Raw genomic sequence first — 15,000 nt, 5'->3', positions numbered from 1 at the left:
CTTGCTTCAGCTCATCTGTAATCTCAAATATGCACCAAAACATTTGAATAATTCATTTGAACCAACCAATCATGTAACTAGGCACATGTTTAGTACTAGTATCCAAAGCATGATTACAACTTACAAGCAACTTGCTCTGCTGCATTAACAATGACATACACACACACTCACTCTCTCTCTCTCTCTCTCTCTCTCACACACACACACACACACACAAAGAAAGGCTTCATAGCACACTGTTATCACCTTAGCAAGACAATAGCGGCCCATGATGGCCATAACCTACAGTATGTTCTTGTTTAACCACTTTCCCCCGGCCTAGTAGCGGGCCTCTGTGCAGCGGGGCGTGGAATGTGTGAACGAGCAGAAGCCCGGGCCTCTAAACACCCAGGCACACACTGATGGCCACTATACCAGTCGGGTAAGTCAGATAATTCAGCGCACCCTCCTTTAATTGGATACACAGCACTCAAGAGTGCTTAGAGTGAGTCAGTATGGATCTGGAGATAAGACTGTCACTCCTATCTCAAGATCCATGGCTATGTATGTCAATGCAGGGCGTTTGTGGCTGAATAGGCCACTTAGCTGGTTTTGAATGGGTTTGGCACAAAAATATTAGGCCGTTTTGAGATAAAGGCCAGACAGTATGCTGTATAAGGCATTTATTAAACAATTAAACAACACTAGCCAGTTCTGAAAGGCCTGTGTTTTGAGAGGGAGGCTAGGCTATAAATGTCCTACACAGCTGAGTGTTTGCACATGTTGCAACTCATTTCTATCTGCACATTCAAGGGTTATGCATGTTACATGTAAGATGATTCATCCGCATACCTTGGGAGGAGGGGGGGGGGGGGGGGTTGATCTCTATTCAAGTTTAGGGTCCAGTCATGTAGCTGCATAGAATGGTCTACTGATTTGAGTTTTCCACTGAAAGCGAGCCCACCAGTGAGGGGCATGTAAAATAAGAATTTGATAATGATCAAACTGCGCATTGGAAGCGACAAGTTCGGACAAACGACTGATGCGTTGAAGGCAGGTAGAATTCTCCAACAGGACTGGCGTGTTTCAGCCTCCTCCAACGTGTTCCTTGTCTCCAAAATCAGTAACTGTGTGCTTGACTCGCCTCGCCTCGCCAATGTGAAAAACGTATGGTACATAGACGTGTTAATAAAATCTTTCAACTTGCAAGGCCAAGAGAGCACAAATTCACACCGAAAATGTTATTGACAGAAACAAAATGTGTTAGTTATAGGCCTAGGCTAGTAATTGTATTGCGCGTCGCATCCGAAGAAATCAGCGTTCTGTGCATACGCAATGTGAACAACGTGAAATCTTTGTGACCGAGATAGCCTATAGCCTATATAGTTATTAGAAAATAATTTGTTCATAGTCTATATGATAATGTCCATAAGCGAATCAATGAGTCGTTCTGCTTTGAAACTATGTTAAACATTTGTCACTGTTAACCAAATTACCAACCTTACAATGTTGCACAGCAGAAGCCAGCAAAAAGTTTTGGGTGGGTGTAACTCTTTGCTATGACTTACCATGGCCAATGAGAAGCGAGACGCAAAAGAAAACAAAGTCTGCCATTGGTCAAGAAATGTCGGTTTCAAGTCTCCCCGCATGTACGGAGCATGAATCTGAATGAGGGGTGTCTTGAAACCATCAGCACATTATCGTCTGTGTGCCGTGATTTAGATCAAACCCAGTAGTGTGCATTGTGCGAGCATTACGTGAGGCTGCGAGGGGAACAACGGGATTTTATAACATGAGGATAATTTTGTTATTTTTTTACATAAGTTTGCTCTGTGTAGGACTATAGCATACACACAAAGACATTTGTCTGAATCCGCTGCAGCGCAAGGATAACCACTGTAAGAGGAACAGCTGCGAACATTTAGGACGTGGATGATCCCGTGGAAAACTTGAAAAGAGTTTTTGTTGAATGGATTTCTGAGTTCGGGCTGGAAAAGACGGTATTCTGTTTAAAGACTCGACTGTAAGATTTTCTTCTGCAGTCCATAACATTTTTTTTTCGCAGTTCACTGGCTGTGAGAGACGACGCGAGGAAACCCTGCTCAGACCATTCGTTTAATTTTCCAACCCGCAAATAGATTTTCCCTGAACGTCCATTTGAGTAACATGCGCGTGTGGAGACCACGAGCAACCTTCCGCCGTGTTGCTTGAGAAGCACAGCGCGAGCACGCGAGGACAGCAGAAGAATTTTAATCTTATTTGATCAGAAAACGCCGGGGAAAGTTTTTTCCCCACTCAACATCTGAAAGACTCTTTTATCCGCACTTGGATACGCGGGCAGCCCGTTTTTTTTCAATCCAGTGAGAACTTGAAGTTCCATTTTTTATTATCGAACATGGCGGTATCGAATGACTGGGTACGAGCGAGTGGACTAGCAGTTGCCCTGATATGCCTAATTTTGCAGCCCTGTTCCGGGCAGTACCACGGGGAGAAGGGCATTTCGATTCCCGAGCATGGCTTTTGTCAGCCAATCTCTATACCACTTTGCACAGACATTGCTTACAACCAAACCATTATGCCAAATCTTTTGGGTCACACCAACCAGGAGGACGCGGGTCTGGAGGTACACCAGTTTTATCCCCTGGTCAAAGTGCAGTGCTCCATGGACCTCAAATTCTTCCTGTGCTCCATGTACGCCCCGGTGTGTACCGTGCTGGAGCAGGCGATCCCGCCGTGTCGGTCGCTGTGCGAGCGGGCCAGGCAAGGGTGCGAGGCGCTGATGAACAAATTCGGCTTCCAGTGGCCCGAGCGGCTGCGCTGCGAGTTTTTCCCGGTGCACGGAGCCGGTGAGATCTGCGTGGGACAGAACACATCGGATAGCGGGAGCCCCACGTCCGACCCGACGCCTTTCCAGCCGGAACATATCACACTTCCGAACATCGTGCGTCCCCCTCACCAGTTCTCTTGCCCTCTCCAGCTCGAGGTGCCCCCCTATCTGAACTACTACTTCATGGGCGTGAAAGACTGCGGGGCTCCTTGCGAACCCACCAAACCCAACGGGCTCATGTACTTTCGGGAGGAGGAGGTGAAGTTCGGCCGGCTCTGGGTCGGGATTTGGTCCATTTTGTGCTGCGTGAGCACGCTTTTCACCGTGCTCACCTATCTAGTGGACATGAGGCGTTTCCGCTACCCGGAGAGGTGCATCATATTCCTATCTGGCTGCTACTTCATGGTGGCCGTGGCTTACGCCGCGGGATTCTTCCTGGAGGATAAAGTTGTGTGCATTGACAAATTCAACGACGACGGTTACAAAACCGTCGCGCAGGGCACCAAGAAGGAGGGCTGCACCATCCTGTTCATGATCCTGTACTTTTTCGGCATGGCCAGCTCCATTTGGTGGGTCCTCCTGTCGCTCACATGGTTCCTGTCCGCCGGTATGAAGTGGGGTCATGAGGCCATCGAAGCCAACTCTCAATACTTCCACCTCGCCGCCTGGGCAGTGCCTGCCGTTAAAACCATCACCATCCTCGCCATGGGCCAGGTGGACGGAGACATCCTGACCGGCGTCTGCTACGTGGGTATCTACAACGTGGACGCCCTGCGCGGCTTCGTCCTGGCGCCCCTGTTCGTCTACCTCTTCATCGGCACGTCGTTCCTGCTCGCGGGCTTCGTGTCTCTGTTCCGGATCAGGACCATCATGAAGCACGACGGCACGAAGACCGAGAAGCTGGAGAAACTCATGGTGCGCATCGGGGTGTTCAGCGTCCTCTACACCGTCCCGGCCACCATAGTGATCGCCTGCTATTTCTATGAACAAGCGTTCCGTCCCCAGTGGGAGAAGACCTGGCACTTGCAGACGTGCAAACGCTTCGCCGTGCCATGCCCGGCGCACAACTTTGCGCCGATGACCCCGGACTTCACCGTTTTTATGATTAAGTACCTCATGACAATGATCGTGGGCATCACCTCCGGCTTCTGGATATGGTCAGGGAAAACCCTGCAGTCCTGGCGCCGGTTCTACAAACGGCTCAGCAACAGCAACCAGGGAGAGACCACAGTATGAGCTGCGAGAGAGTGGTCGTCTTCATTCAGGTTGTAACCTCTGGAAGTTCGCTTCGTCTACAAAAAAAAGTTAATCTCGGAGCCATAGCTACAGTCACGGATCCCACGCTCCAGACGGAGAAGTTGGGACAGGACAATGGCAAAAACACAGTGGGAAGGAATCAAACATGCAAACTAAGCTGATTTTCGATTCTGTAAGTGTCATTTAAAGGATTGAAAGGCCATGGACACTCTAATGTGCCACGCTGCTTTGTTTTCTGTTATGTGTTATAATTTGTAAAACATCTGACGAACATTCAATGTTATTCAAATCTGTCTTAATTATTTGTTGTATTACGTTTATATTCTTAAAAACAGGACAATATATTTTGACTTTGTATCACGAAACAAGATTCACACGGGGTTGTCTGTAGTTTTATAAAAAATAATTAGACAAATGCATTTCATTTACTTCTGCTAAGGGCATGGTATGCGCTCAGTCAGCTCAACAGTAGGTGCGATCCTTTGCCCAGAAAACAGAATGTTTGCCTTATACGTCCTTTTGTTTATTTGGCAAAATTGTTGGAGTTTCGCAGCTACCCACTGACAATCATGCATACCTCTACAAATGGACGGACTGCTTTGTGCGTCCTGAATCCGGATAGTATTATGCATGTGTACAGCTGTGAGATTATGCAAGCTTTTTAAACAACATATTGTAAATACTCACATTTTCTCAAAGAATATATGTATTTATGACAATAATCTTGCTGTTTTTTACTTGATTTTCAAAAATGCGGTAAGATACCATTTGTATATGTACAGTGTCACTGAATAAAACAATTAGATTTTTAAAACGCTTTTAAAGCTTTGTTTTGTCCAGTCGTCTGTCGCAGCTGAGTTTTCCATTTGCTCCGAGCCATATGTTAACAATTTAACGAGCTAAATTGCACCAGGTTTGCGAGCAAACGGAGCTGAAGCCGGGGTTACTCCAGGGCATTTTGCCTGCTGTGGTCGCAGATCTTTCCAAGTAATCAGCCACATCAATGATTCGCGTTATATATCTGTTAATGAAATGTGACTCACGGACAAAACTATTTGTGGTCATCACTTTTGTGTACGTTTTAGATCCAATTTTACCAACAGGCCATATTCAAACAGTGTTTCCATCTGAAATGGCTAACTCTCAATAAGAAGTAAGGCCTTGCGTAGAAAGTTTGCATTGTCCCAACCAAGCAAATCTGAGATCCTACTTTGACTTGGCGAGAAAGTAGCATTTAGTGGACATAAGCAACACATCGCATTTTACTCTAAAGAAACGCACAAAGAGAACATTCCACATAAGCCATAAAGCCTTTATTTACCCAAAGACTCGCGCTCCTGTTCTGACTCTCGATCAAGTAGTTTATTTCTCAACCCACTGGCGCCATCTATAGGCGGCAAAGTTATCATGGCCTATTGAAGGCGTTGCAAACAGAATTCCCCTCTCCTGCAAACTGAAAAAAAAAATTGAATGTTTCCATAACTCTAAGCTCTTCATTGTTATTTTACCTAAAAGCTTATTAGGGCAATGCACCATCTGACATATTATGACAAATGGCTGCTCTATCATTATCACTGCATAAATCAAACATAAAATCTCCATTATTTCCAGACCTCTTATGTACATTGTAGTAGTATAACTGTCTAAGGGTGGTAAAGTTGACTTCTGGATTCCATTCATTCATGTGAACAGGTCGCAGTTGTGTGTTATGGTGACACAAATGACCTCACTTCCTGTCACCAACATTAACTTCCTGTGCAATGACTCTTTATCGTGAAACTTAATGTGACCAAGCACCCCAGTTCTGTCCGAGTCAGGGGTTCATTAAAAACAGCTTACCCTCAGTTACAGGGCAATCCCAGGGCAAGGCAGGCCTACGCTGGGCTCGTGGCTTACGGGTATTACAGTACCAATTAATTTGGGCTTTACATTTTTGTGTTAGTTGGAAACAAATATGAATGGGTATGTGCTCATTATGGAGTGCAAAAAGACTCCTCACCAGGATATGAGTGGGCAATAGGCCAGTGAATTAGTTGGTAATACCAATGGTAATAACATTTTATACCGATTTTTGTGATATCAACAGAATTTACAACAGTTCTGTATTTACCTAGCAATGACACAATTTAATACCATTTCCCAAATCACCATTATATGTACTGTATTTATGGTCGTTAAGCATATCATCCGTATGTAAACCTCCAGGTTAGCATGTCACTGAAAATCCTATTCTGTACGGTTGAAACAGTTGTTGATAAGCTTATTATTAGATCTAATTGTATACTGTGAGAGTAATGTAAAGAAGGCACATCTAAAACACGGGTTCTGGGCCATAGAACAGGCCTACTAATATAAGTAAATAACGACTTTATTTTCCTATCTGATTATATAGTGTCATGGTATACAATATGTACAAGAATAATGATCAAAACTGTCTTCTTCTTTGTCTCCTTCCTATTATTATTATTATTATTATTTTTCTTTTGTGCAATAACTTTGCTCTACTTTGTTTTGATGCTATAAAATCACCAGTGACTATGAACCAAAACCAGCAACTGCCTCAAACAGCTGAAAGAAAAGTCAAGTCAGACAGACATGCCCAGCTGAACTGAGCTCTAGTCCCCAGTCTAAACACTGTGTGTACGTAGACACAGTGCCATAGTCACAGTGTCACCTTCTGCAGTGTGTCATGGTGTAGAGCTTCAGCTAAAACTCTACAAGAGGCCGAAGTGTTCCGCACAACAAAGGCGCTCCCATGATTCCATGCGTGCGGCAAAACTTCTTGTCACATGATTTTTAACTGCCAAGCATTCGATAAACAATGGATTTTATGGAGCGGCATTGACATAAATAGAACTAAATCATAATCGATATGGTGGGTGGCATCGCTAGACTTTGACACTGGTTTATGGGGGTTGTGTTGAAAGTGTTGAGTATAATAAAAGGTGACCAGATGTCCAAGACAAAAAACGGGGACATAATCCCAAAACTTTGGGAATACAAGTTTTACAAGTTTTATCTTCAAAAAACGGGGACATAGGTCATTTTTTCTGTATTTTCCCGGGGGGCAGGCAACCAAAAACAGGGCCTGTCCCCTGAATCCGCGGACGTCTGGTCACCCTAGTATAATATAATCGAAGATTGAAAGCGGAGTGCGCTGACACTCATCACTCAGTGAGACGCAATGATCAGGCACTCACAAGGGAAGTCCTGAAGGACCCGCTGAATGAGACGCAATGATCAGGCACTCACAAGGGAAGTCCTCCTGAAGGACCCGCTCAGTGAGACGCAATGATCAGGCCAAAGATCGTATAGTTACTAAGATGAATCATAAAGGGGTTTTTCAATGGAACAAAATAGCAGCACTTCCTGCCTCCTAAAGGGGCGTGTTCAGTGACGAAATAATCGGTTTAGAACGGTTTAGAAAGGTGTAGAATTATTTCTCCCATATAAATACCTCCGTTTGCCTCCTAAATGGGAGTGGCAGTTGCGTCACAATGAAACCAGAATTTACCCTCATATGAATCGTCTCGCTTTATAAACCGTCTCTGATCAGGCACTCACAAGGGAAGTCCTGAAGGACCCGCTCAGTGAGACGCAATGATCAGGCACTCACAAGGGAAGTCCTCAAGGACCCGCTCAGTGAGACGCAATGATCAGGCACTCACAAGGGAAGTCCTGACGGACCCGCTCAGTGTGTGTTTGCTTCTTCACTCCATCTTGAAAGAACAAAAGACGAGAAGGGCCTATTACGGCCTTACAGGACTCTCTGAGTGTGTGTGTGTGTGTGTGTGTGTGTGTGTGTGTGTGTGTGTTTGACACAGTGTGTGACTGCACACACTCACGACAGATAATTAGGGGATTCTGCTACTTGACAGTCGCCACTGCTACTGTGGAGTCAGTCTGTGTGGATCTGAATCCAATGCTTCCCACTAAATCTCAATGGCAAACTTACACACACACACACACAGCACACTTTTGGTACAAACACAAATCCCTACACATAGACACACACACTGACACACACACACGCATGCATGCACGCACACACACACAAACACATACAGACACATACACACAGACGCACACACACACACACACACACACACACACACACACACACAAACACACACACATGCACGCACACACACACACACACAAACACATACAGACACATACACACAGAAGCACACACACACACACACACACACACACACAGAGAGAGAGACACACACACACACACACACCATTGGCACAGAGTATGAGTTGTTTGTCTTCCAGGGCAGGTTAAGATGCTTTGGCCGGCCTGGCTGCCTGTAGTGTAGAGGGTGGGGTGAGTGGAGCGGCGTTACTGTTGTTAGTGACTAAGGGATAAACTTCTCAGAGGCAACCACGGCAACAAGGAAACAGTCTTGTCCGCCGAGGAGCTAGCTGGGCTGCGCCCCCGTGGCAACCGTTTACGGAGCTCCGCAAACACACAAGAGCCTGGGCAGAGAGGCGAGAGAGAGAGAGAGAGACCGGGAGAATGGCCGGAACGCTCGGACACTGGCGAGCACCAGGATTTCATCCGATGGTCTGTCTGAGGAACATGGCTGCCAAGATATGAGGACTCACATCTAAACCTGACTCGATACACACAGTGCCCTGTGGTAGGTTGTCTTTCTGGCTGACTGGTAAATTAAACTTCTAAACCTTTGTATGACTGGACAGACAAAAATGTTTGACCTGGCTTTAACGGTCATCATTTTTAGTGTGTTTTATTCATATTTAATCGCGATAGCTGATAGTTGCAATGACAAATGTAATTTGTAGTTTAACTGGTGAGATTCACCATTGTTTTGTTTATGCCAGCTTAACAGGTCCTAAAGAGTCATGAGGCCACTGCATTATCTGCTTTACTGCCTCATTTACAAAGTCAAGAGAACACACACCACACACGCACACACACACGCACACACACACACACACACACACACACACACACACACACACACACACACACACACACACACACACACACACACACACACACACACACATACACACAAGCTTGTAAAAGACACATGTATACACAGACACAGACACAGACACAGACACAGACACAGACACACACACACACACACACACACACACACACACACACACACACACACACACACACAGTCAGGCATGTAATACTTACAGGAGAACTGGGTTAAACACTCAGTGATAATAAATAATAAAGATTTGGAGTATCATATACTGACAAAAAAAGACTATTAATTCTACTTTTCAGCATGATTGCTGCTTGTCCTTACATAGGAAGAAGTTCACCTTTGACCTTTGTCTAATTCAACCCTCAGCAGGGGAAAGAGGATGTGACATCATCGCTGAGGCTTCTAGGACAATCCCTGCAGAAATACAAATGACTCAAAAAACAAGAATCTAGTCCAACACAACTCTTTACTGTATAGGACAAGTTATACATTACATAATTATGAACATACTGTAGTGTAACAAAATAATCAATCAAAGACAAAACACAGAGATGTTCAAACATCAGTGCCAGGGCTGAATGTCTATGGTCGGAAACCAGTAGATAGATAGTTTTAGCTCTTTGATTGGTTGTTATGCTGACATAGCCTGTCAATAACCTTTCACCAGGATTGAGGACCTCACCTTTAATGTGAAGAGAGGACCTGAATGAGAGCATGAAGGAGCTGCCTCTATCTCTGCTGAGTCGTGGCTGTGGCCACCTGGTGCCTTTACAGGAGGGCGGCCATGATGGAAGACTGGAGGTCTGCTTGGAACCGGAGGTAGCCAAGCAACATTTATCTGTTTATGAATATTGTCCAAGGTTAAAGGTGCAGTATGCAAGAGTTTCACCTTTGATGGTAAACTAACTTGTAACAGGTGAATCATTCTAAAATACCTAAATGTGCTAGCCTGGCTAGCGCCTACCACTTCTCAAATGAGACGTGGTCTGGCAACCAGACGTTCATTTTCTCGTATTTGAAAAAATGCCCAGATCCGTTCATTGGGCGCCACGGATGTCTATCAAATGTGTCTGTGCATAGCTCATCATGGTCTTGCTTTCTCCCCTGTTCTGTGATTGGTCGCCAACATCAGGCGAAAATGTGGGCGTTAGTTTCCAGACTGCCTTAGCAGCGTGAAAGAAATCACCGCGCAAGGCAGTATGGGAACACCCAGGCTATAAATGTGCATGGTGTACCTTTAAAAATATTAGTTTGAAATAAAGTTGAAAAGCCTGAGGTCTGCATCAAACTGCAGTATGTTTTTACATCTCTTCGAATTACATGGGCAGTCACAGCAAGCTCTTAACATAAATCCTATTTGATGTAGCTGCTGTTGTGCCTAGTTTAATTTTTTTTATTGTGCAATATTTAATTTTAATAACTCCATGTGTACAATCAGTTTGGTATGTTTTATGGGCTGCCATTTAAGAAAAGTCAGTAACCATCTAAGTCAGTAACCATCTTTGTTACCGTAATTTCCCGACTATTAGCCACGGTTTATACATTGATTTTGTAACATTTCTTCAACTATGAGGTTAATACACATACAGGGACAGTTAATATGGTGTCAATATGGTTTTGTTTCTTTTAACTAGCATAAAACACTGTCCTGCGGCTTATACACAATGCAGCTTATATGGGAAATTACTGTACTGTACATAACCACTAATACTGTGTCTTTATAAGTTCATATGGATGTCCATATCTATTCGTTGACCTCTGACCCCTTCAGGACTACTTCTCCTGGAGGGCCCAGCCACTGTTACTGCGTCTGTCGCGCAGCGGCCGCCTCCTGGGTGGGGGGGTGGAGGACCCCACGCCCCCCAAAACCTACAGCACCCGCAAGGGCCACCTCATCCTCTACTCCGAGGACCTGGTCTCCAGCGCCAGCCTATCAGCAGCCAACAGGAAGGGGCAGGGCTCCAAACAGGAAGCTGGACCACCGCTGCACACGTTGCGGGACCTGACCGGAGCCATTCTGGCCTACAAGAGGAAGCAGGTGACGTTTGAAATGGCACTGGAGAGTTATTTCTATGCCATATACGATAATTTATTCACAGCCATCAGAGCCATCATTTATTCACAGTATCAGTTGCACCGAAGGCATCAGGAGGAAGTACGCAGGCACGTCGCGTGTACTTATAGTCGCGGGGGCGGGGCTAAGGCGCACGTGCCTGTTCTTCAAGTGATTGGCTCTTTGGTGTTATACAGCTTCAATAGGCCGTCCTAAAAAGACTCATTCCCACAGCGTCTTCGACGCAACGTCTCGTTTCCTCATTCGGGGAACCGTGGCGACCCGGTAACCTAGACGTTATGGTTATGGTTATGGTTATGGTTATGGTTATGGTTATGGTTATGGTTACTTATGGCAGACAGTTTTATCCATAGTGACTTACAACATCACCAATGATGTCTAAATGTCCTTCTAAATGGCTTTCTTCAGATCAACTGAGACTTGAACAGGTCACCATATCTCTGTAGATAATGGCCTGTTTTTGAACTTCGACCGCAGTTCGCCGTGGCGACTACTGTCTTGGGCAGCACAAATGGCTTCGTTTCTGAAAGGTCCTTTAACTGGGTAGTATTATGGGCTGGTGAGATTGACTGCGGTGTGTGCAGAAGTGAGCTGGCCATGCATCAGGGTCGGGTCGTCCATAACAACCCCACCTGTACCTGGCCGTCCGCGGGGAGCCGCACAGAAACACACAGGCCACTCTTTGTTCTCCAGAGCCTCCAGCCGAAAGAATGCATCTTGGATTACAGCCGTTTTTACATGCATGATGGAATATCCTATTTAGCTTAATGGGGCTCTGGTGAAACAGAAAGAAAATATGAAGCCCCCCATCCTATCAACCCACCCCCACTACACACACACACACACACACACAGAGCAACACACACTCACACACACACACACATGCACCACGTCTCAAACTTCAAACTGCCTCCTGTAGCAGAAAACACACTCTCCGTCCAGAGAAGCCAGACAGTGATGGACTCACATGGAATGAATATCTGTTCCTCATAAAAAGGGGGGAAAGAAAGAGAAATATACGGTTCTCCGGTTGAAACAGTCCGGTTCCATTTCCAGCTGCATGTGCGGAGTTGGGGGGGAGGGGGAGAGGGGCGGTGAGAAGGGTGCTTCCCCACATAGAGGCTGTCTTTGTCGGGGTCAGACTCGGCAGAGACAGGCTGAGTTTAACGGCGGTCAAGGGTGCTTAGAGAAGGCAAAAGCTGTTCTCGAGCAAATGTATTGTTTGTAATAATAATGACTAGAATTAAAAGCAGTCTAATAAGAGCAAAATAACAACTAAGTGTAAAATGACTGCTGAAACAGTGAGTAACCTATCCTTATATGATGAATTTGTCATTTTCAATATGGGTGTAATGCTACTACTACTACAACAACTACTACCACCACCACCACCACTACAACTACTACTACTACTACTACTACTACTACTACTACTACTACAACAACTACTACTACTACTGCTACTACTACTGCTAAACTATTATTACTACTACTACTACTACTGCTGCTACTGCTACAACTAACTACTATGACTACTACTACTATCAATAATAATAACGGATGTACTACTACCACCACCACCACTACAACTACTACTTCTACTACTGCTACTGCTGCTGCTACAACTACTACTAAACTATTACTACTACTACTACTACTACTACTACTACTGCTACTGCTACAACTACTACTACTACTATCAATAATAATAATTGGTGTACTACTACCACCACCACCACCACCACCACCACCACTACTACTACTACTACTATGACTACTACTAATAATAACTGGTGTAAGGGGAAAGTATATGCCACTGCTTCCCAACCCTCCTCCGTCTCTCAGCATCGTTGCCCCCAGTCTCTCAGCTCTCTCTCTGAGCCCCCAGGACTCAGGGCTCTCAGCCCCACAGACGCTCCTTTGTGTGCTGGGCCCCAGCCAAGGTCAACCCCACACCACCTCACTCCACTCCACCGCACCCCATCCCACCCCACCCCACCCCACCCCACTCCACCACCACCCCACCCCTCCCTGGAGCGTCGGAGGGGTCGGGCGTCGCCTCTCGAGTCTGAGGGCAGCAGCACTGTAAATCAGCCATCGGCTTTTACGAGTGTACCAAGTTCCAACCCCGACCATGGGTCAGAGGACACACAGACAGACAACACAGAGACACAAAGACAGACAAATAGAGAGAGAGACAGAAGCACAGACAGTTAGACAGGCAGGCAGACAGACAGACAGATGGGCAGACATACAGACAGAGAGACAGACAGGCACACACACACACACACACACACACACACACACACACATACAGAAGAAAGGATGGGCAAGCAGACACACTCACAGACAGACATGCAGACAGGCAAACAGAGGTACATACAGTGAAACTGGATGTGAGTTTGACGAAGTGCAATTACCGTTAGAATGGAATATTAGCACCAAATCATTCAAATTGAACGGTTCAAAGCAAACATGTTCACCACAAACGTTGGCCGCTTTTTGCCAAATGTGAGTAAACCTCAGGTCCTGTTCTGGTCCGGTTCTCACCTGTTCTGGTCCTGTGTTCTCACCTGTTCTCACCTGTTCTCACCTGTTCTGGTCCTGTTCTCACCTGTTCTGGTCCTGTTCTCACCTGTTCTGGTCCTGTTCTCACCTGTTCTCACCTGTTCTAGTCCTGTTCTCACCTGTTCTGGTCCTGTGTTCTGGTCCTGTTCTCACCTGTTCTGGTCCTGTGTTCTAGTCCTGTTCTCACCTGTTCTGGTCCTGTTCTCACCTGTTCTGGTCCGGTTCTCACCTGTTCTGGTCCTGTGTTCTGGTCCGGTGTTCTGGTCCTGTTCTGGTCCGGTTCTCACCTGTTCTCACCTGTTCTGGTCCTGTTCTCACCTGTTCTGGTCCTGTTCTCACCTGTTCTGGTCCTGTTCTGACCTGTTCTGGTCCTGTTCTGACCTGTTCTGGTCCTGTGTTCTGGTCCTGTTCTCACCTGTTCTGGTCCTTTGTTCTGGTCCTGTTCTCACCTGTTCTGGTCCTGTGTTCTGGTCCTGTTCTCACCTGTTCTGGTCCTGTTCTGGTCCTGTTCTGGTCCTGTGTTCTGGTCCTGTTCTCACCTGTTCTGGTCCTGTTCTGGTCCTGTTCTCACCATCAGTTTAGCTGCCTCTCCACTGAGTGAGTCTCTATTCCCTTTGCAGTGCAGTCTATATTAGCCCAGCGGTGTGTGCACAGCATGCAGACTCCAGTGGCGTGTGTGTGTGTGTGTGTGTGTGTGTGTGTGTGTGTGTGTGTGTGTGTGTATGTGTGTGTGTGTGTGTGTGTGTGTGTGTGTGTGTGTGTACGTGTGTGTGCTCATATGCTCCAGATGAAGGCTGGAGGGTCAGTGCTGTGTATTAATCTTCAGACTCTTTCCCACATACACACACACACACACACACACACACGCACACACACACACCACTCTCCCCCTAATCTATTCTTCTTGCTTCAGACAGGGCTTTTCCCTCACACCTGGCCTTAAGTGATAAGGGGAGAAAGTGTGTGTGTGTGTGTGTGTGTGTGTGTGTGCGTATGTGAGCGTATGTGTATTTTCCATGTGTTTGGATGTCTATACTGTATGTGGGTGGATGTGTTTGGATGTGTGTGTGTGTGTGTGTGTGTGTGTGTGTGTATTACTCACAGCTCAATGTATCTCCAATTTGTCAGACGGGCAATTTCAGTGTGTCATGACCTCTGTGCTGGTGAGGCTATGTGATGCGACCTGAGCTGCAAATCTCCAGCTGATCACCAGCATGGTGCCTCTGGGGAAATGGTTCACCATCACGATGGAGATACACACACACACACACACACACACACACACACACACACACAGATATATAGACATCCAAACACAT

At 46.0% G+C, this 15,000-nt stretch overlaps 1 protein-coding gene across 1 annotated transcript; it reads left to right on the top strand.

Annotated features, from left to right (window-relative positions):
• Positions 1-1,719: 1,719 nt before the first annotated feature.
• Positions 1,720-4,881, top strand: LOC134078821 (frizzled-7-A-like). The gene has a single exon (XM_062534971.1). The coding sequence runs from the start codon at positions 2,375-2,377 to the stop codon at positions 4,040-4,042; it is 1,668 nt and encodes a 555-aa protein (XP_062390955.1). The 5' UTR covers positions 1,720-2,374; the 3' UTR covers positions 4,043-4,881.
• Positions 4,882-15,000: the final 10,119 nt, after the last annotated feature.

This window comes from Sardina pilchardus, chromosome 4 (assembly GCF_963854185.1).
Source record: "Sardina pilchardus chromosome 4, fSarPil1.1, whole genome shotgun sequence".
Classification (NCBI taxonomy): domain Eukaryota; kingdom Metazoa; phylum Chordata; class Actinopteri; order Clupeiformes; family Clupeidae; genus Sardina; species Sardina pilchardus.
Note: the sequence above shows the minus strand (reverse complement) of the source record. Positions and strands in the feature narration are given on the sequence as shown.

Excerpts from the sequence above, each read along its gene's own strand:
- LOC134078821 (XM_062534971.1), top strand. The coding sequence starts at position 2,375 with ATGGCGGTATCGAATGACTGGGTACGAGCGAGTGGACTAGCAGTTGCC.